General features: G+C 36.9%; 1 protein-coding gene and 2 long non-coding RNA genes across 3 annotated transcripts; 1 reads left to right on the forward strand and 2 right to left on the reverse strand.

The window, feature by feature from the left end:
• Positions 1–1182: 1182 nt before the first annotated feature.
• LOC126632726 (uncharacterized) lies at positions 1183–2281 on the forward strand. The gene is made up of 2 exons (XR_007626800.1): positions 1183–1232; positions 2033–2281. It is a non-coding gene; the product is annotated as an uncharacterized LOC126632726 (long non-coding RNA).
• Positions 2282–4934: 2653 nt separating this feature from the next.
• On the reverse strand, positions 4935–5677 carry LOC126632725 (uncharacterized). Its single transcript, XR_007626799.1, has 2 exons — positions 5602–5677; positions 4935–5410 (listed from the first exon to the last, which is right to left on the reverse strand). It is a non-coding gene; the product is annotated as an uncharacterized LOC126632725 (long non-coding RNA).
• A 13007-nt stretch (positions 5678–18684) lies between these two features.
• On the reverse strand, positions 18685–20580 carry LOC126632720 (cysteine proteinase RD21A-like). The gene has a single exon (XM_050303186.1). It carries the CDS (start codon positions 20141–20143, stop codon positions 19289–19291), a length of 855 nt encoding a protein of 284 aa, XP_050159143.1. The 5' UTR covers positions 20144–20580; the 3' UTR covers positions 18685–19288.
• Between the last annotated feature and the right edge of the window lie 3073 nt (positions 20581–23653).

The raw sequence follows: 23653 nt of genomic DNA on the forward strand, positions 1-23653 counted from the left end.
CTGTGTATGCAGTGTGTATGTATGCAGGGTGTATGCAGGGTGTATGCAGTGTGTGTATGTATGTATGCACTGTGTGTGTATTGCAGGGTGTGTGTGTAGTGTATGCAGTGTGTGTGTGTAGTGTATGTAGTGTGTGTGTGTGTGTGTGTGTAGTGTATGTAGTGTGTGTATGTATGTACTGTGTTTGCAGTGTGTATGTATGCAGTGTGTGTGTGTAGTGTATGTAGTGTGTGTGTAGTGTATGCAGTGTATGTAGTGTGTGTATGTATGTACTGTGTTTGCAGTGTGTATGTATGCAGGGTGTATGCAGTGTGTGTGTACTTGCAGGGTGTGTGTGTAGTGTATGCAGTGTGTGTGTGTAGTGTATGTAGTGTGTGTGTGTAGTGTACTGTGTTTGCAGTGTGTGTGTAGTGTATGTATGCAGGGTGTAGTGTATGAAGTGTATGTAGTGTGTGTAGTGTACTGTGTTTGCAGTGTGTATGTATGCAGTGTGTGTGTGTAGTGTATGTAGTGAGTGTGAGTGTGAGTGTGAGTGTGTGTGTAGTGTGTGTGTGTGCAGTGTGTAAGCAGTGTGTGTGTGTGCAGTGTGTGTGTGAATGAGTGTGTATGCAGTGTGTGTGTGTGCAGTGTGTGTGTACTGTGTGTGCAAGGTGTATGCAGTGTGTGTGTTTGTGTACTGTGTATGCAGTGTGTATGTATGCAGGGTGTATGCAGGGTGTGTATGTATGTATGCATTGTGTGTGTACTTGCAGGGTGTGTGTGTAGTGTATGCAGTGTGTGTGTGTAGTGTATGTAGTGTGTGTGTGTTTGTGTACTGTGTGTGCAAGGTGTATACAGTGTGTGTGTTTGTGTACTATGTATGCAGTGTGTATGTATGCAGGGTGTATGCAGGGTGTATGCAGTGTGTGTATGTATGTATGCATTGTGTGTGTACTTGCAGGGTGTGTGTGTAGTGTATGTAATGTGTGTGTGTAGTGTATGTGAGTGTGTGTATGTATGTACTGTGTTTGCAGTGTGTATGTATGCAGTGTGTGTGTGTAGTGTATGTAGTGTGTGTGTAGTGTATGCAGTGTATGTAGTGTGTGTATGTATGTACTGTGTTTGCAGTGTGTATACAATGTGAATGTTTTGTATTGTGTGGGGTTGATGCTGAATTGCAATTTGTTGTGGTTGTTGGTTGCAGAGAAGAGGAGCATAAACGGAAGGCTAAGGCTAAGGCTACTGCATTACAGGTGTCCTTTAATTTCCCTTTTCACATGCAATGCCTAGCAATGATAGCAATCCTCATACTAGTGTTCTTAGACACATGTTTATAGATGTATAAGAGTAGAACATTTTGAATATGATGCCTCGGGTTAATGAAAACCTTTTTTTTTTTCAACGCCACCTGTATATTTGTTGCCTCGGGTTAATGAAAAGTGTTTTTTTTTCAACGCCACCTGTATATTTGTTGCCTCGGGTTAATGAAAACTTTTTTTTTTTCAACGCCACCTGTATATTTGTTGCCTCGGGTTAATGAAAAGTTTTTTTTTTTCAACGCCACCTGTATATTTGTTGCCTCGGGTTAATGAAAACTTTTTTTTTTTCAACGCCACATGCGCCACCTGTATATTTGTTGCCTCGGGTTAATGAAAAGTTTTTTTTTTTCAACGCCACCTGTATATTTGTTGCCTCGGGTTAATGAAAACTTTTTTTTTTTCAACGCCACCTGTATATTTGTTGCCTCGGGTTAATGAAAATTTTTTTTTTTCAACGCCACCTGTATATTTGTTGCCTCAGGTTAATGAAAAGTTTTTTTTTTTCAACGCCACCTGTATATTTGTTGCCTCGGGTTAATGAAAACTTTTTTTTTTCAACGCCACCTGTATATTTGTTGCCTCGGGTTAATGAAATTTTTTTTTTTCAACGCCACCTGTATATTTGTTGCCTCGGGTTAATGATAACTTTTTTTTTTCAACGCCATATGTATATTTGTTGCCTCGGGTTAATGATTTAGTTAATTTGTTTATTGTTTTTTTTTTTGTTTGGATAGATATGGATCGAATGAAGCTTTTATTGATCTTATTGTTAGAGATGTCTTATTTGGAGACAATTTGTATTTGTACGATTCTTGTGGTGATGATGCTACGTGGCAAACAGAGACATGTTGAACGACCCACATTGACTAACCGTTCACTTATTAGACGAGAGATTAGTTTGTGTTATCTGAATGGTATAATAGGGAATACTGATACTGAATGTGTTAACGAATTGAGAATGGATAGAAGGACTTTTGGCATATTATGCGACTTACTTCGTCAAGATGGGAGGGTAAAAACTGATGGTTTGGTGTCTGTAGAGGAACAGGTGTGTATGACTTTACAAATATTAGCACATCATACTAAGAATCGTAGTGTTGGCGGTAGATTTTATAGGTCGGGAGAGACTATAAGTAGGTATTTCAATAGCGTATTGCAAGGAATTTTGCGATTACAAGGTACCCTACTAAAAGTCCCCCAGCCTGTGCCTATTGATTCTACAGATGCTAGGTGGCGATGTTTTAAGCTATGATGAGAAATTTTTTTCATTTTCCCTAAGCTTTAACTCTTCATTCCCTTTGTATAAATTAACAAAAAGTTTATTATTTTTGGTTTTTAAGAATTGCTTGGGAGCATTGGATGGAACACACATTGATGTGCATGTACCTGAAATTGACAAACCAAGATACCGAACAAGAAAGGGTCGAGTCGCAACTAATGTGTTAGGTGTGTGTTCAGGAGATATGCAATTCATATATGTGTTTCCGGGGTGGGAGGGTTCCGCATCAGACTCTAGAGTGCTACATGATGCGATTAGTAGGCCTAATGGTTTTAAGGTACCAGCGGGTAAGACTATTACTTAGTCTCAACTTTGTAAGTTAGGTTTAGTTCTGTTTGTCAACTACAAAACACTAATAAGGTCTGTTTTTTTTTTCATTAGGTTGTTATTACCTTGTAGATGATGGTTATACAAATGGTGAAGGATTCCTTGCACCCTATAGAGGAATACCTTATCATTTATCTGAATGGGAGGGAAGAACACCTTCTAATAAGGAAGAATATTTTAACATGAAGCATTCTAAGGCAAGGAATGTAATTGAACGCTGTTTTGGCTTGCTAAAAGGAAGGTGGTCGATACTAAGGAGTCCATCTTTCTATCCGATAAGGACACAAGGTCGAATAATTACCGCTTGTTGCCTACTACACAATCTTATTAGGCAAGAGATGTCAGTAGATCCAATGGAGAATTTGCCAATAATAGAAGATGGACAAAATACAGAAGAAGGTGAATATGTTGGTAGTGTTCAAACATCGGACCAGTGGACTGCAATGAGGAATGATATGGCTCAGGAAATGTATAATGAGTGGAGAGCAATTAGGAACCAGCAACCGAACTAGCTATATGTTTTAATGATAACATTTTATTTTAGTATTCCTTTTTATCATGCATTTGTTAGATATTAGCACAATGATTGGATGGTATGCAAATTAATTGGATATTATGCAAGTTGATTGGATATTATGCAAGTTGATTGGATATTATGCAAATTGATTATTTGTATGATATTTTCCTTCATTAAAATATTTTTTGTTTAGGTATGGATAACGATAATATTTTGAATGCTACTCAAGAGCCAAAAGGAAGAAGGCGTAAATGGGAAGCATTTGAGGAAGAAGTATTACTAGGAGTTCTTGAGGATTTTGTTGCTCGGAAGCAACGGTGTGACACCGGTGATTTCAAACAAGGTACTTTGGTTGAAATAGCAAAAGCTGTCAATGTTTTATGTCCTCATTCAAATATAAAGGCAAATCCACATATTGAGTCCAAGTTGAAGAAATGGAAAAAAACATATAGTATGGTCGTTGACATGATAAACACAAGTGAATTTGCATGGAATGATGTCAAAAAGTGCGTTGAAGTTGACAGTGATGACGCATGGCAAACTTATGTGCAGGTTCATATCCTATTTTATTTATGCATTAGTTATATTCTTGCTGCTATATTTGTTACGCATGCTAAATTTTAGTTTTGCTATGTTGATATAATCTTAGAGAAATAAAGAAGCCGATGGATGGAGAAGCAAACCTTTTCCACTGTTTGATAGATTTGCATATATATTTGGAAAAGATCGGGCTACGGGTAATGTAGCCGAAACCCCTGCTCAAATGGTGGAGGAACAAAGTCATGATCATGTTGGTGAAAGTGATATTGGAGGTGAAAATTTTGTTTCTTCAATGAACCAACAAAGCCAACAAAGCACCCTATCTGAAAATAGCCAAAGAAAGAGGAAAAGAGCTGTGGGAAGTTCAAGTGATGGAACTGAGGCACTTATCAGTGGACTGAAAGATTTTTATGTTGAAAGTGGGAAGAGGATGCAAATGATAACTGAAGCTTTAGTTCAAGGTACTGCAGATCATACTGACATAGCTAATGAACTTGAAGCAATGGGTCTCTCTCCTATGGATCAAATTGATGCATTGTCTCTTATTTTGGATAAACCAAAAAATGTGGGAGTGTTCAGGGCAATCAAACCGGAACTCAAGAAAGTGTTCGTCCAAAGGCTTTTAAGCGACAACGCAAGCGGATGAGGATTTTGGCTAATGTTAACATGGATGTATTTTATTTACGTTAACATGGATGTATTTTATTAATCATACAATCTTATGTTATGACTTATAACTTAGCTTTGCACTAGTATTTTGGCTTATGTTAACTAGCCATTTTGTAAATTATGGAGATCTATTTTGGCTAATGTTAACTAATGTTAACTAGGATTTTCTAAATTATGGAGATCTTATGTACTTGTATTTGTTGAAGTTGCATGTATTGGCCACTATTATTTTTCTTCTGTTGGGTGATAGAGTTTAAATCAAGCTACATTTGCAAATTAAACCCAATTCTATTAGCAGGTAATAGAAACAAAACAATTGTCAATTTTTTTTAAGATTCATAATATACATGGCAAAAATATGCTCCAATTAACCCATATCATGAGATTTGTAGCATTACTCTATTACACAATGGCAACAATTTGTAGTTCTAGTCTAAGCAAACACAAATCTGGTGAACAGTATTGTTTTTCTTATCCTGCTTCTTAGTCCGAGACTGCACCAAACGCTTCACTAAGTTAGTCCAGCTTAGTCCAGTCTAAGCCAGTCCAGCTTAGTCCCGGCAGCTAGTCCAGTCCGAGACAGTCCGGCGCAACAAACGCACCCTTATACTCTACTCATTATCGCTTAAACTAAGACTAAATATAATTAGATATCAAACTCTCTGTCGCCCTCATGAATAGAAACTAAGACTCGGTGCCGTTGAAGTGGGCTCGGGAAAGAAACAGATTCAGAGGCCTTCATGTTATCATCTTCTTCTCACACGCAGTCCTCGATGTAATCTGCCAAAACAGACAAATGCAGTTAACAAAAGAACGAGAAAACGCAAAATATGCAGCTTTTATTTCTGCTGCGCTGTTCATAATCGTTGCGGATCAGACAAGTGATCAGGGCATATATGCCACCGGCCGCCTCCCTTATCGACCAATGCATGTATATTGCTGTGGTAGGGAGCACGTGATCATGCACATACGTCTCTGATTCAGTTCACTGTTCACATGGTTTCCTTGTTGGCAGAAATCTCCACTGGCAAATCCATTGGTGCGAACTGATCAAGGATATTGTGGCTTGTACATGAGAGAGTACCGGATATTTAAAAAGGGCATTTCACAGGCCATTATAAAAGTGGATGAAATTAACATATTTATTTGTATTTTTCCACTTATTTTATCACACATAGAATAACCGCTTAAATACCGGATATTTTGAAAAAAAATTCCTTGTACTGCTAGGAAATTGATTAATTTATACTACTTGTAAATATTGTTATAATACAGTAGAAGTATGAGATCGATAATACTTATGACTTATGGGATAAGTGAATAAGTGCAATATTTTCTTATAAGTAGTGGTATTCACACACTTATTTTTACTTCTCACACACCTTCTTTAATTTCCAGTTGTCAGATCAAATAAATTGAAAAAGATCAATAACTAAAAATTAGTAAGGCTGTAAGAAGTAAAAATAAGTATATGAATAACATTTTTCTTCTTTTATATTTATCTTCATACAAGTAAGTGTTCTCTATATAGAGCATCAGATTTCCGTGAATTGATTTGTTGGATTGATAGATAGATGTTTATCCCTCAACTTTGTTTGGAATGGATGGGACATCGTCGGGCCAGAATTAGCTTGAATTCAAATACTGCAGCACCAACAAAAAAGCAAGTGTTTCTGTGTTTTTCTTCCTCAAACACAACTAATAAAGCCAAAAGTTGGGTTATCAGTAGGTTGAAAATCTACCCCGACCACACATTATTGACACGTACCAATGGACCACAAAGATTCCGATTTAATCCAACACAATCTAACTAAATTGATTGATCGCAGAACACTAATAGCTAGCATGCTTACTCAATTGATTCTCATATCATATGCACCCTTGTAATGAGCTTTAATAATAAAGCCATTACTAGAAGGCATGTTAGGCATATAAAGTTAGGTAGTTTCTATATATGAGCGATATGTTAAACTAATTCATTTAAATTATACATAACGGAATTCAAACTTAAGTGTAAATACGGACGCACGCTTTTTTAGTCATATTAAACTCATGTATACATTGCTAGGCAGTTACTAGGATCACTCAAACTCACAAAATTATATTATTGATATTTAAAAATGTGTCCGTGTTGTATTTAATCACATATCTTATGTTACATTACATTATTCCTTGACATGTTATCGAAATACCAACGTGTATTTATGTGATATGTTATCTGATGCCCAAATTTGATGACCCAAACATACATTATTGGATTCTGTTGCATTCTGTTGCAGGTTTAATCCCCACCAATCCTCCATTTCACTAACATTTAACAATTTAACCTATTGACGCAATAGTTTGTATAAAAAACACATTATTGGAGGATAAAATTTGGTTGGTGGCCTTCGACCCACAAGTAGCGAGCTAAACCCTAGCATGCCACATGTCAGTGGCATGCACCCTGATAAAAGGTCGAGATAAGCTCCTCACCCGTTTTGGTTGCTGCCGAAAGTGGAAAAGGATAAATGAAAGCATGCTCCTGCTGGTCCAAAGGCTCCAAGGGTCTCTCGCCTGCCATTAGGGTTACCGCTTACCACGAAAAAGTGTTCCATGGACCAGGACCATGGACTGTATTATATATATAAACCACGATGGCAATGAGAGATTTTTAAATATGACCATCACACGAGGTAGTACACCATGTGTCCTTATAGAAATTGTGGATTATGTGTGTTAAAAGGTTAATAACTTAAAAATTAAAATTTTTCACCACTTGTATAAAAATACGTGATGTATCATCCGTATTCCTATTACAACTAAAATTTCTCTGGCAAGAGAAGATGCTTTATCATCATGATTGGCAATGCAAGTGGTGACTTTTGAAATAATATTCTATTTCAGCTAGGGTTGTTGAAACATGAATGCAATGTATGTAAGCACCTCCCTCATTTCCCACTCCCAAAAGGGTAAGTCTTAGGCCATACAAAAGGCATTCCCACTTCCATAATGGGTATATTTTTTCTTCCTACCCTACCACTCATCATCATTCCCTGGTACTTGGTAAGCTACATAGCCAGCAATACATCATCGATTAAATTAGTCGAATTTGGATTGTGTCAGCTTTAATCCATATGCGCATTCATTTATAATAGGATTATCAAATTTGGATCTATTCAGATTCGAATTATCATATTTGACTTGTCAATCTATATTTGATCCAAATTGAATTAGATCATTATTGGATTTAATTTAAGAATTAAACTTTTTTTAAATAATATTATTGTATTTGTCTATTATTCATTAGATAATCCGATAGCTCGAATGAGGTTACTTACAAAGTATAATACCTAACAAATAATATAGAAATTCAACAAAATAATAATAATAATAATAATAATAATATAATAGAGTATGGATAATATCTTCTATTAAGTTGAATCAAATTATTATTGAATCATATCTAGACCCATTTATAATAGGATCACAGAAATATCGAATTGTAAGTCTCATTTTATATCCTCTTTTTATTTTTTTTTATTCTTTTTGAACAAGCGATATTAACTACATTCAAGGCAGGGGTGGGCTTAGCCTCACAATGAGCTAACAATAATATGATTCAAATTTGTCTTTGATGAGGATCGAACCTAAGCGATATTATATGTTGTTAATTATAATAAATTTGGATCATTCCGAATCAAAATTGAGTGTATTGACAAGTTCAAACTAACAATCCAAATAAATCACTACACACTCATCTCTTATAAGAGCAAAAGAGAAAGATGACATTTACAATCACTACACACTCTTGTCTTGCAGTGATGCTGACAGCAGTGTGTAGATAAAGCAAATGGGTGTTCAATGTTCAGCCATTTCTTTGTTGTAGAAAGCACTAATCGATCAAGGCGTAAAAGTGAAATTAGCTTGACTTTTTTGGTAAAAAAATAATAATAATAATGGATGTATATAATTTGATAAATATTTGTTCAAAATCGCATTGGAGTCCTTTGAGGACCTGAGATGCCATCTTGGAGTGATTGAATCTTTAAACATCTTGGAATTGTCTAGTCAAAATTTCAGTATATCTGGGTTTTTTATACTTTAATTTTTAGGGTTTCAAGGTTTAGTCTTCCGATTGTTTGTAAAATCCCTTCAAAGAAGGGAAAAGTTTCCCAACTCACTTGAAAACTGTAATCTTGTTATTGCTATGTCGAAGATGACTTATCTAGTTTGTTAGCAGGATGGGGAAAAAGAAATGAGAAAGCTTTTTTGTGAAACAGAACTCACGGCCATGAGTTTGTTCTTAATCGGGGGTACTTTATGATAAGTTATTAAGAATTTCAACCCGTTAGATTAATCCGACGATTGCAATATATTTGTCCCTGACATCTCCTCTCCAGAAACGATCCTTAGTTGAGCATGACTGCATTTCAAGAAGCACCAAAATCTCTTGAATCTAGTTTTACTCTGCTAGATTATCACGATTTAATCTAAATGGGCTGCATAGACTTTCAGTTATACGTATACAAATTTTACTTTATGCAAGTATCAAATCTAATCACATACTATATATTTCATTAGGGAATGTAACAAAGGCATGACGTCCCACAAACCACGCATTTTTGCACTGATAGGTCACTTAGAGAGACTTGTGACATTGCCCTTGTCTTTGATATATTCCTTCTTTTACATTTTCTTAGTTAATTATTATTCCAACAATAAAAATGAATCAATTATTATAAAGCATATATACTTTAAACTGCTTTAACGCCGATTTTTTATCCTTTTTTTTTTTTTTGCGCCGGCTTGTGTATAGTATGATCAAGAACAATGGATCTGTTGACCTGTTATTGGCCAATTTGTGCGAAAGCAATTCTTCTTGTTCTTTTTCTTTTTCCAAAGGACTGGCCCTGCAACATTGCTTTGTTAATTTGAGCTTAATTGTGATTTGCACTTAATTAGTTTATGATTTGATTAAGGAAGCATGGTGCTTTTGCATGTTCGACTTTGCAGATATATTTATATCCCCGTGTTTTGTTTGTGTCATGGATATTCAAGGCATTGTGCCCATTTCGGCCAATCCAGCTAGCAAATGGGGACACTGCTGATATCTGCATATGATTTCAATGACAACAAAGATTTAAGTATCATGTTTTAGTTACTAAAGATCGTAACAGCTTGGTCACTTTCATTTCCCAAGTTTCCTTCTTTTGAATATCATATGTGTTCATTGGGTTTCTTATAGAGAAAGTGCCACATTTTGTATTAATTTATGCATGTGAATATAGGAACCACTCACGCATGCATGGACTATTATCTTTGGCTCTCATCCTTCACATTTATAGACGGCTAAAAATAACTCATTCACATAAACGGTTAAGACTAAAGTTCACTCACTCACATGGACAGTTAATCACTCACACTATATTATTGGTGCAAATCTATATTGACTCTAAAAAAAGTCCATACGCCATCATCGCACAATACAATTTATTGTAATAAACTCTTAAAATGTATGCATAAATTTGGTGCTAGGTTGGGACACAAAACAACATGTCCAAATTAAGTCCATAAATATATTATTTAATACGGAGGACAAGAGGCCAGAAGAGGAAAAGAGATAGGGCCTCGTCCTTGAAAGGAAGGGATTGTCATCTATCAAAATAAAGGAGAGGAGGAAAGGACTGGAAGATTTATAATTACAAGATGCATCGGTGACAGTAACTGAATAAATGTATGTGGTTGGTTTGAACATTGGGGATGGGAAGAGATAAAGTTCTAGACGACTTTATTTTTCCTTTCTCTTCGATCTGTGATTAAAAATTAAAATGGCATTAAAATAATGGACGATGACCAATAGAAGACAAACCCAGTTTATTCCATACGCGATGCAACTCCTGCTACTCCTCTCTTTTCTCTTTTTTTCCTTCTATATAAAGCCTCAACAGGCCTTGCAATTTCTCATATCAAAGCAAAGCAAAGCAAAACAAGGGTAAGCTATTAGGGTTCCCTCAACGGTGAGGATCCGAGGGTGAGTAGAGTGATAGATTGGGGTTCCCTTCCCGGTGAGGTCGAATAGAGCGACCCTAGAGATTAGGGTTTGAAACCCTCCAAAAAAAAAAAAAAAAAAAAAAACAAATGTTCCAATCTCATAGAAAATTTGGGGGGCTGGGGATAAACAGCTAGGGTTTTTTGGAGGCCTCTCTCTCTCTCTCTGTGCTGCAATATTGAAGAGAAGGTTTTAAAGGGTAAAAGGCGGTGACAGAAGAGAGTGAGCACACATGGTATTTTCTTGCATGCTGGGTTCATGCTCGAAGCTTTGCGTGCTTAATCTCTATCTGTCGCCCCCACCTATCTCTCTCTCACTCTCTGAATCATGTTTGTTTTGTATATTTGCGTTTACGATTTTTCTTGAATTTTCTGCTTATAAATTTGTTAACCAAGCTTGATCAAGCTTGATAATATTTACTCCCAGAAAATAGTTACTGATCAGACGGGGTCTATGGGGGATCTAGACTGGATCATTAATTCCATCATGTTGTCGTGGTAACAAAGATTTATCGATTTCGACATGTCGGTCTCGAACTATGTAGGGTTTAGGGATTAGGGTTTCTTAGGGTTTTTATTTTTATTTTTTATTTATTGCTATCGAAATCCCTTTATATTAGGCATTAAATTTGTTGCTGACTTCAAGTCCGTATTCAGAAGCAATGAAAAATTATCCCCATTTGGTAGGCAGGTGAATTTTGGTCTCTCTTGTCATAATTGGTACAATACCATAAGGTTGAAAGCTGAAAATTTATCTTTATGGACACAAAAGCTCTGAAGTCTGACCTGACTTTCATTAACGAATTATGAACTGTATTCATCGTATCAGGCTTCCTTACATGGGTAAGAACAGTCGAGGCACGACATCGATATGTCATATAAACCCTCAAATCTATGAGGTAAGGATTTTTTTTCTCTTGATGCAGTAAATATTGCAATGGTGGTGCTTGATGGCCTAATTTGCAGCCAAATCTGGAATATTCTGGTGAAGTGAAGAGTTCTTTGGGAGAAGAATTTCCGTACTATACATTTTGGTTGCCATGATAGCGGTGTATATGTGTCCGTCGTTCGTTGGCGTAACTTCTACCATCAGGTTGTTGATCGCGAAGAACCCCTTCAGCATGTAGCCCTTTCTTCCTTTGGGCAGATCTTGTAGCTTGAAGCCATAGCTGTTCTTGCAAACAGGCAATGGAGATTTGAAAACCTAGCAGTTTCTAAGATTTATGTAATGCTATTGTGACAAATTAACTGTATTTATTGGAAACATATTCAATATTTCATTTATCCCAGACTGTTTTTGAAGTTTTCTTCCACTGATTATGTTGATTAACATCTGGAAAGATAATTTATGTAAAATAAAAACTCGAAGAAAATAATAAGACCCTTTCTGATTGATCCACGGATTTTCCAATGGAGATCGATACCAATATACCTAATTATCGATGGTTTTATCTTATTATTGGATTTATTTGATTGATTGATTCGTTGTGTAAGTGATTTTGTTCTAGCAAATAAGTAAAATATTGATGATTGATTCGTAGTGTTTATTCTCCGGTCTAGTGATATTTCTATTTATTTATAGATAAGGGCAACACACATTAATGACAAACTAAGGGCTCGTTTGGATGTGCTACTTTAGAAAGTGCTTTTACTCACTAGCGCTTTTTGTTTGTAGCACTTTTGTGTAGCGCTTTTATGAGGAAGCAGTTTGCTTGGCATACAACTACTAAGTGTTTTTTGTATTGTATAGAAGTGTTTTTGATATTAAATAGAGTGTTTGGTTATCAAATAAGAAAACGCTTTTCCTTAATAATTCTCAATAATTTTTTCATAAGTATTTTTTGTATATAATTAGCATACAAGTTGATTAAAGTGTTGATGAAAATTCAATTAAAGAAATAATGATCATTAACAAAATGATACATACTTATTGAGAATATATGTTTGTTTCTTAAAAAATAAGAACAAATTATAGTTGCATGACAATTAAATATGAAATAAGTATTAACTAGATATAAGAAGATTATCAATTCTTTCTCGTTCAACATCTAACTCTCGCCTATGAGTAAAATTTTCATCAACAATCTCTTCATCTCTATGATCTTCCTCATGTCCAGGCGGAAGTAGCTCATCATCATCATCATATGATTGGAACTCTTGATATGTCATGGAATGATTTCTAATAAAATTATGCAAAGCCATTGAAGCAACAACAATTTGTACCTGTTTTTCAAAAGGGAAGTTACGCATAAGACAAATCATTATCCATCTGTTTTTCCAAACACCAAAAGTTCTTTCTATTGTGCACCTTAGGGATGAATGCCTCTGATTAAATATCTCTTTCTGGACATTATTACTCATCAACCCTTGTGAGGGTGCCCACGCGCCTACACCTATAACGGCTCATTCTTTAAACAAAATGTCCAGTTGGTCAACATTTTTCAGTCCACTATTTCGATATTTTGCAATTCACAAATTGTGATAAAAGAACATAAATATGAAGCTGGATTCTCCATTGATTTGAGATAATAATTTCTCACCTTCACTTTTTTCTCCCACCACTCATCACTTGCAATGATGGTTTGCTTCACAGGATCCCATCCTAAGCCAGTCTCTTTATCAACTAAAGATGTCCACAATTGCCATTCTTTCTTAAGTGATGTCCATTTGTTCTTGAGTTGTTTATGAACATATGACCTTTGAGTAAGGTCATTAAATTTCTTATTAATAACATTTTTCCATCTAATCCTATTAAGATGTCACTTGTTTGATTTTTGGCTAATGTCTCAACTACACAAATGCTTATAAATGTCTCAACACTTGCATCATCCCACATTGCCTTGCTTTTTTTTTTTCATTACCTTTCCCACTTGCATCGTGTACATCCTTAACTATATTTTTTGACATATCTATGAAGAGAAAGAAAGAAAAAAAACCCATAGCACGTAATAAGAGCATACACCACTGCTTACGTCCTAACTAACAACATGAAAGTAAGTTAAAAACAATAATGCATGATTTGTAATCTAATGCTTGCTATATAATGCAGTACACCACTACTTGCAGTATTTGTAACCTTAACAAGCAACTAATTGTTAAGTTGTTTTAATTGTACATTCGATTTGTATGTGCCTTCAGTTACTAATGTTTTTTTTTCTTTTGGGATTTTAAATTAATAGGTAGTACTGAGCATTTGTCGATGGAGGAAGTTGTTGGCATACATGAGGGATTTAAGCTCATGGATATTAACAACAGGTCATATTATCGTGGAAGCTGTAATAATCTATATGCATGTTCGACTAATAATTAGTTATGACTTGTGGGCTAATAATAATCTATATGCATGTTCGACTCAAAGGATATGAAACCTTCTTGTTTGAATGACTTTGTGTATTGCTTTACTATTTTAAAAATCCATATAATGCTACAGATAATAATAAGAGGGTCTTCTTTTCTCTTAAACAGGGTGATGTTTTAAAAAATCCATATATGCAGGGGACACTTATTCTCTATCAACAAGAGGCCAAAGGTTTAGTTTATGTTTTCTCCTTTTTGTTTCAATTTTGAGGCCATATTTTATTGCTTTCGAGTCAATTCACAATGATTTTGACAAAAATAATATATAATCGATAAAATTGTCACACCACGTACAAATTTAAGATAAGAAATAACATACATACCTCCACAAAAATTTCAGGTTATGAAGATGTAGAGAGATTTGGGAAGATGGAGAGGAAGAGATGGAGACCAAGTGGACTGCTCTAGCCTTCAAAATAATCTGAAAATAAAAAACATTTTGGGTTTTCAACGTGCAACCCTAGAAAAAATTGGTGATGGTAGTTTTGATGATTTTATAAAGTGGAATGGCATTTTAGACTTTGCAAATTAAAAAATAAGGATAATTTTGGGATTGAAAAAAACTCATTAAAGGGAGCAAAGTGCTTCCCTTGTTTTCTTTGTGCAACACTTTTAGGAGGAAGCACCTCTTCTTAGAAAACGCTTCTTAATGCTTCTACTTCTAGCTAAAAGCACTTTTAAAGTGTTTGCCAAACAACCATTTTTTTAAACTGAAGCGCTTTTACTCATTAGGAAGCGTTTTTGGCTCTTTCAAAAGCACAACCAAACGAGCTCTAATTCTTCTCCCCATACAATTCTAGTACTGCATGAGGTGATATCGTATTTTTGGTCCCGGGTCCAACAGTATGCCAAAACATAGCTTGTGGCACCAAGAAATGCATCTGATACTTCTATTAATTAATTTGTGTTTTAGGTAATAAATGGGAAGCAAACGTCTGTTCTTTGAAATCTGTTAGTTAGGTTATTAGTCCTATTTTTGTGTATTTTATTATGAAAAGTGATATTTTTTATACAATGATTTTAATATCGAACTTGTCATTCACTAGTTTCGAACCTAACGCTTCTCACTTACAAGTGATGAGGAACACTACCAAACTATAGTACTAAGTGTAAAGAAAAGTTATAATTAGAGATCTATGGTTGTGAAACCCTGTCCCAAATTTAGTATATTTTCATAATTATGGACTTATGAAATTACCATTTTGCCTTTGAGTTGACTTTGTTTGACCGTCTCGTCGAAACGTGTAGTTTTACTTTTTCTAATTTATTCTTAACGTACTTATTGCCATAAACGTGTAGGCGCAAACAGATTCAGATTTGGATTTATAATGAAGATTCTATGTTTTTCAAATATTTTTATGTTTTGTTCTTTACATTATTAATTTGCGAACCATGGGCCCCACTTAGGATTTTTGTCCCCTATCCACTGCCCAATCCAAATCCCCTTTTTGGATTTTCTCCTAACTTTCCCTCTCTCACTGACTGCCACATGGCAGCTCCATCTCCTCACTTTCTCTCATTCTCTCTTCTCTCCCCCGAGTACTTTATCTCTCAGCTTACACTTTCTCTCCCTCTCGCAAATCTCTCTCTCTGTGCTCTCACCCCTCCGACGACACACATACCAACTTTTGAACCCACGACCCACAGACACCAACCCTTGAACCCAGGATCAAGAAGGTAGCACCAAGGGAACTGGTGCAAAGGCTTAGAGACTCTGGCGAGCCCCGTGGATTTCGAATTAAACTCTGGCCTACTCCAGCCACCTCATGGCGTGTTTTAGGTACGAATATCTTCCTCTCTTTCTAAGCTTTAATTTGATAGCTAGATCGCACCCTAGAGTTGAGTAACAGAGTCGATATAAGCTCAGGAAGCTCCGGTCTTCTCCATCGTCAAAAAAGGGTCATACTTAACCAAAGACCCTAAAACGAGTCCTCCAGCCCAGAGCTTTGGGCGGGGCTTTCAAGCCCAAAACCCGTTAGGACCCAAGCCCAAAATCCTTTAGAACCCAAGCCTTTAGGCCATGCTGACTTGGGCCTTCGTCCAAATAAACCTAGGCCCAAACCTCCCAGCCTAGAAACCCCAAGCCCAGGCCCAAAACCAGTCGGAGCCCAGACCCAGCTGCCGCTTGGTTTGCGTATGAAGTGTCGTTAGTGTCAGCGCGTGGAGCACACACGTTGCCGTCCATAGCGGCGCTGACGACTTTTCCGGCAAACTTTCCCACGACCCATCTCGGCAGGTGACCTCGAAGCAGCCACTTTGCAGCGGCACGTGGGGGGTACTCGAGGTCCCCCTTATGTTTTTAGATGTCCTGAATCCGTTTATGACGTGCTTTTTCAGAAATTCAATCGTTATGGTAGAGTTTTATTAATTGGACCCTTTATGTGCTTAGGTACTATTTTTAACGGCGTTTCTATCCCTCCTATTTTGCACGGCTCTTCGACGACGGAGTATATGTGAGTGGACCCCTTCTAAAATTCATATTTTAATATTAGAAATGCATACATGAAAAACATGATTTAATGGTTACGTTTTATGAGTAAATTAGATTTTACTTATTATGAGATATCATGTTTTACTGAGAATATTTTGGAATACCATGCTTTATCAATTTTCATGTTCTTTGTAATACGTTGATGAATAACTGTTTTAGTATTATATATATCAACTTGGTCCACTCATGTTTTGTTTTGCGCTCCCTCATGACATAGGAACGAAGCATACGATCCGAGCTACGAGGCATTCCCTTACCAATGATATCGTGTCATCATCTCTGCTTTTGAATTCACTTGTAATAGCACTTTATGTCACACATTCCGCTTGTATTATGAATTAAATGTGTTGATGCACAAAACCGGATGGGTCTTGGAACAACGTAAATCCGACCGTGAATCTGCAAGAAAGTAAATAACACAAGATGTATCGTGGTTCACCCCAATGTTTGGGCTACGTCGACACTGATTATTGTATTTCTCTGAGAAGATTGTGAGTGAGAGAGCCTCTGTAGTGTGAGAATGAGGCTCTCTGAATGTGAGGGAGTTTGTGAGGTGAGAGTGAGGTCTCTGGGGGTGAGGAGGCTTGCCCTAATTGTGAGGGTGATGAGTCCCTTTTATAGAATAAGGGCTTTTCACTTATTACATATTTGCCCCTTCCTTTATTACATAATTACATTTAAGTCCCCCGAGTATTTATACGAGGTCTAAATACGGAGGCCCTAAGTATGGTACAAACAGTAGTCCCCAAGTCTTCAGTAAAGAGAGTCTTTTGGCTGGAGACTTGAAATTCAGTCCATGTGTGGGCCGAAGTAACTAGATGTCTTGAACTGATACTTGATATGAGGCGGTGCTCGAAATGAAATGATGTTCAACTAGAAATAGCACATGTTGCGAGGCTGCTTGGCTTGTGGCTTATGTTGCCTTGGTTGGCTCGGCTTGTGGCGTTGAAGGTAAGGGAGTCCCTTTTATAAAATAAAGGCTCGCTCCTCAATACATAAATGATGGGCTAGAGTTGATGCTCGCGGCGAGGTGGTTGCTCAGCAGGCGGCGATGCTCTCTAATGATGGTGAGGGAGTCCCTTTTATAAACTAAGGGCTCGCTCATCAATACATAAATGATAGGTTAGGAGTGATGCTCACGGCGAGGCGGTTGCTCAGCAGGCGGCGATGCTTTCTAATGAAGATAAGGGAGTCCATTTTATAAAATAAGGGCTCGCTCCTCAGTACATGAATAATTGGTGCTCTCTAATGAAAGTGAGGTAGTCCCTTTTATAGAATAAGGGCTCACTCCTCAACACATAAATAATGGGTGCTTTCTAATGAAAGTGAGAGAGTCCCTTTTATAAAATAAGGGTTCACTCCTCAATACATAAATAATGGGCTAAGTCCCCCAGGTATTTTTCATGAAGCCCAGTTGAGGCCCAATATATGGTACATAATGTAGTCCCCCAAGTCTTCGGTCAATAGAGTCTGTTGGCTGAAGACTTCAAATCGAATCTATGTATGGGCCGAAGTGGCGATTGTTGAGAGGCGGTATTTGACTGAAGCTTTGTAGGTGAAGCTTTGCAAGTGAAGCTTTGAAGCTAGAGCTCTGTAAATAAAGCTTTTGAAGTTGGAGCTCTCGAAGTTAGAGCTCTGTAAATAAAGCTTTTGAAGTTAGAGCTCTGTAAATAAAGCTTTTGAAGCTAGAGCTCTGTAAATGAAGTTTTCGAAGCTAGATTGACATGAGTGATGCTCATGAATGTTTATGTTGATTGACATGAGTGATGCTCATGGATGTTGACATAATGATGCTCATGAATGTTAACATGAGTGATGCTCATAAATGTTGACATGAATGATGGTCATGAATGTTTATGTATGATTGACATGAGTGATGCTCATGAATGCTTATGTATGATTAACATGAGTGATGCTCATGTATAATTTTGGAATACTGGACGTACTTTTGATCACCTGGTTGGTGATAATAGTGGTAGATTGCTGAATAATTTTGGAAGTACTGGGCGTACTTTTGATCACCTGGTTGGTGATACTTTTGATCACCTGGTTGGTGATAATAACGGCAGGGTGCCGAATAATTTTGGAAGTACTAGACGTACTTTTGATCACCTGGTTGGTGATAATAACGGTAGGGTGCCGAATAATTGTGGAGTTATAGGGCCTGGCTCTTTTGGGCATAGGGGCATTCGCCATCCACATAACATTGCAGCCCATTATTTTGGGCTTGCCATTTTTTTTTTATTATTATTACCTTCTGATGGGGTTATATAGATGTCTCTGAAAGATAAGAAAAAAATAAACTACATCATTCAAAAACAAGAAAAGTAAATCACATCATTCTGGTGGGTGTTTACTCCTTGCTTTTGCAGTGTGGGTGTTTATTCCTTGCTTTTGCTTTCTGCTTTCTGTCTGTGCGCTGCTGTCATGCATGTGCACCTAATTAATCTTTACAGTCTGCCTCTGCGCCGAAATGAATGAGTAGAAGGGAATCCAAAGAAAGTGAGAACAATTGATGGGAAAGCTTCTTTCAGCTGGATCCTCCAAATGGAAGACAACCCATAAATGCTTTTCCTTTTTTACTTTTGCTTTTCTCTTTTTCTCGGTCGACCCGTGTGTCTCTCACTTGCTTTTGCTTTCTCTCTTTTCTTCATTGAGCTAAAAAAGCTGATGATCCTGCTGATGCATCAAGTCAGGTACAGTTTGTGGGGAATCTCCTCCATCAATGTATAGTGGTCCCTTATCGGACCAAGCATTCAATATCTCCTCATAATCCAACTTCAACGGCGTAAAACTTGGTGGCAACTCCACCGGCGGAACAGAGACCTTTCCCAGGACGGACCCTTCAAGCGCGGACTGGAGCTCAAGAAACCTGTGGAAAATATCAATTTTGGAGTCCTGTAGGTGTCACATGTGGCATCATATCCTTTGTAAGGATAGTCCTCTTCGCTATCAATGCCGCCATTTTTTATGATGAACTTGAAGCCATAGTCCATAAGACCTCCATTGCAGCCTTCATTGTATGCTCTATCGTAGTCTACCAGTTCCTGCTCAGATAAGGAGATGAGATCACCAGTGACTAGCTTATTGATACCTTCTACGGCGGAGATAGTTGAGAATGTCCAGCAACTCCTGCAGCTGCCTTGGTCTTTGACTGGACTCACCGCGCCCTCCTTCCTCCAATCAACGGAGTCAAGCAACGAATCGCCTACACGTGGCGCGTACCGGTCGCTCTTGGTGTTTCTGTTGGACACCTGCTTCATCTGTGCACGGGTCTTGGCGCCGAGGTAAGTGTTCCGGTACTCATCATTCAACAGATCGACGAACATATTCAGACCGAGCTTGTAGCTAAGGTTCTTGGAGTTTTGTTCGTCGATGTACCTAAGGTTGTCCTTGAAGATCTGGAAACTTCTCTCCTTCTCTCCCAAAGCATTGTATGCCTTTCCGTGCTCCGCCAGCCACCCCTCGTATATCGACATCACCACATTGTCGGTCCTCCAGCTGCCCGACGACTTACTGTCTCCGAGGTGGTTGTTACTGTCGTAGGAGATGATCGACATGTCGAGGGCCGATGAGACAGTGAAGATCATGAAGATGAGGACTGCCACGACCTGCCATGATCGGTACGGCCCCATGTTTTTTTTTGGTGTGTTTGGTTACTGAGAAAATAGGGAGGGGAGGATGTGAATGGTAAGAAGTAGGAAATGAAGGTGTCTGTCACCGCTCTCTGAAATGTGCCAAAATTGAGGAGAGAGAAACTGGGTTGCGAAGGAGAAAGAGATTTGGGGGTTTTTTTGGGTTTTTGCAGATTCACGGCGAAGGTGAAAAATTGAGAAAGAACCGACATAACTTTTCGTGTCGATTCCCACAGACGACGCCAAATGTTGATGCACAAAACCGGAGGGGTCTTGGAACAACGTAAATCCGACCGTGAATCTGCAAGAAAGTAAATAACACAAAATGTATCGTGGTTCACCCCAATGTTTGGGCTACGTCCACACTGATTATTGTATTTCTCTGAGAAGATTGTGAAGGAAAGAGCCTCTGTAGTGTGAGAATGAGGCTCTCTAAATGTGAGGGAGTTTGTGAGGTGAGAGTGAGGTCTCTGGGGGTAAGGAGGATTGCCCTTGTTGTGAGGGTGATGAGTCCCTTTTATAGAATAAGGGCTCCTCACTTATTACATATTTGCTCCTTCCTTTATTACATAATTACATTTAAGTCCCCCGAGTATTTATACGAGATCTAAATAAGGAGGCCCTAAGTATGGTACAAACAAAATGTATGCTCTGAACATGTCATGCATTATCACTATCATTTTATTGATGGCGGAATATTATTATATTATTTTGGTAAGGTTTGTATTTGAATATTATATTGCGTAGTTCGCGCGAAATTTATATGCATGTTTCATATGTTCTTGGCATATGCATTCATTAAATGGCTTGCGTCACCCTCGGATGTCGGCCAGCACGTGGCCATCCCGTTGTCCCCCGGTCATCGAGATCAGAGCGTGTCAATTGTTTATGTTGTATACTAGGTCCATTTATATGTGGATATTATCATGAAAAGTATTTATTTAAAATATCATTATTTATCATAGATTGAAAAAACAGTACCTCATTTGTTTTTAATAAAAGTGATATGACTGGAGAAATCGAATACAAGATATCCGTACACCAGTAAATGTTCTTAACCACTAACCTTTCATAATATTTTTCCACATAACAGAAAAAACATTGGAGTTATGTAGTATTGTGACAATGATACAATTTCAAGCCACAAAAACTAGGTGTTTTTATGCTCCGTAATACTAATTAGTATTCACGGTGATAAACTTAAAAATATTTAACTTACTACTAAGAGCTAGTTTGGTATTGCTGTGTTTTTTTTTTCCACTGCTTCTACTGTGTTGTGAAAATAAATAACTGTAAAATAAAGTTGTTGAGTGTTTGGTAAACTTTTTTTTTATGTAAAAGTGCTTTTAATAAAATAAAAAAAATGGTGTTTAAGTGTTTGATAAACTTTTATATAAATTACTTTGAATATGTTAAATGACTAAAAAGGATATGGTATTTAATGTGATATAATAATTGTTAAAAATAATAATGTAGGGGCAAAAATTGTAATTTTGTAAAACGGGTATATTTGCCATTTGAAAATTTTATTACATGAGCACTAATTATTATGCTTTGAAAAAAAAAATTTAAAAGCATGGTAGACCTTGCTTCTGCTTTTCAACTGTCATTGTCAACAGTTTTTTAAACAAGCACTTTTTTTTTTTGTTTTACCAAACACATTTAATGTTCCATATTTTTTAATAAGCTGTTTTTTTTTTAAAGCACCATAATCCCAAACCAGCCCTAAAGGAAAAAAGAGAAGGTTTACACCCAAAACGCAACGTGATGAAAAGAAAAACCCTAAACACCAGAGAAGTCCGCCATTTGCAAATTGCATGGATCTTAACTAGCAAACCATAGCAATTACTCACGTATATATAATCGACCTAACCATGCTGAATGAACAAATTATCTGCAAAAGGATCGAGAAATTCAACTAGAGCATAATTAAATTAGTTCCTAAAAGGAATTAAAACAAATAAAAACAGAGCCAACCTGATAGCAGTCGGGAGTTGGACGGACTGATGCGTTTTATTGACGGGATTGTGGATTGAATCAGGGTTAGGGTTTTCCCAAACTCGTCGGATCTCTGTGTGTGTAATATTGGTTGGAGGAGTTGAGGAGAAACGCAGCAATGCAAAAGAAGAAGACTAGAGAAGGTGAAAGAGTTGTACGTGAAGATTATGGGAAAGGGAAATTATGTGAGGGATCTTCGATGGATTAATATTTTAATTTTTCGGTTTTGCCCTTGTAATTTCGTTTTTATTTCAAGTTTTCGGTTCAATCCCCACCGATCCACTCTACTAGAGGCGAGTTAGGCATTGTTGAGGTTATTTTAAAAAGTTAAGGTTAAAATTGTGTTTGGTAAATAAAAAAAAAATTGTTTTTTGTCAAAATCATGGGTACAAAATAGCAGAAAGCCGAGGCTGCTGTAACCTTCCTTTTTTTCACACAGCAACCCCAAACTAATAGTTTAACTAGCTAAAGCTACCGTTGTTAATAAAAAAATGTTACTTGCATGAAATCATATCGATAACAAACAGATTAACATGCATCATATATATAACGACTAAGAACTTTTACCTCAACTCATCCAAAAAAAAAACTTTCACCTTTAATGTTCTACTTTGCTATTATTTTCTTTCTTAAACTTCATTTTTTTTCTTTTAATACAAACAATATTTTTCTTCAAATTAGTTTAAATTGTGGGATGAGATTTTAAACTCAAATACATAGGGAAGCACATTTTTATCTAGCCAATATAATTACACTCACGATGTTACATAATTAAAAACTTAAAGGAAATAATTCAAATACATCTTCAACTCCGTCATTTGCAGAGACGACCTCTCCCTCATTCTCTCTCATGACAACTGATGGTATGTCACTTATTTTCTCGACTCTCCTATAATTTGAATCTTATTATCACCTTTATCTTTTTAGGGAGTCGAGAATATGCCCACCAAAATTAATGTTTGGTGGCCATGTAAGCAGACTTACCTTTTCCTTATAGAGGAATGAGGTGCTTCTAAGCCCCTCGTATTTGTGTGTATTGGGCTTGAATTTGATAGTGGTTGAAGAACAAAACATAGCTATTGGGTCCTAATTAGGAAACTGGGCTGAAGAGGAGAGCGAGGTGAAAGCCTTTTTTTTCCAGTCGTGCAAATGAGTTGATTTCCTGATTATTTGTTTCTGGCCCAAATGTTCCTACAACTATTTTTTGTTTTGTTTTAAGGTAACAGTAGCGTGATACAGCGATATTCTGACGAGTGTGGGGCTTGTACTACCACTATTTAATTAATTATTGAATTTGTTTAAATGAATCAAATATGATACTTTTTACTTTTAAATAGAGAAGATAATGATCACTAGACTATATACTAATATCTGTAAAAAAAAGAGTTGATAGACCTAAACGTGACATATTAAATAGGTCCACGTCTAAGACGAAAGAAACCTTAAGTGGAAATTCCCAATAAGAATGATACTTATTAGAATTAGGTACCTGATTTTATGTTAGGTCAGTTG

Source organism: Malus sylvestris, chromosome 8 (assembly GCF_916048215.2).
Source record: "Malus sylvestris chromosome 8, drMalSylv7.2, whole genome shotgun sequence".
Lineage (NCBI taxonomy): Eukaryota > Viridiplantae > Streptophyta > Magnoliopsida > Rosales > Rosaceae > Malus > Malus sylvestris.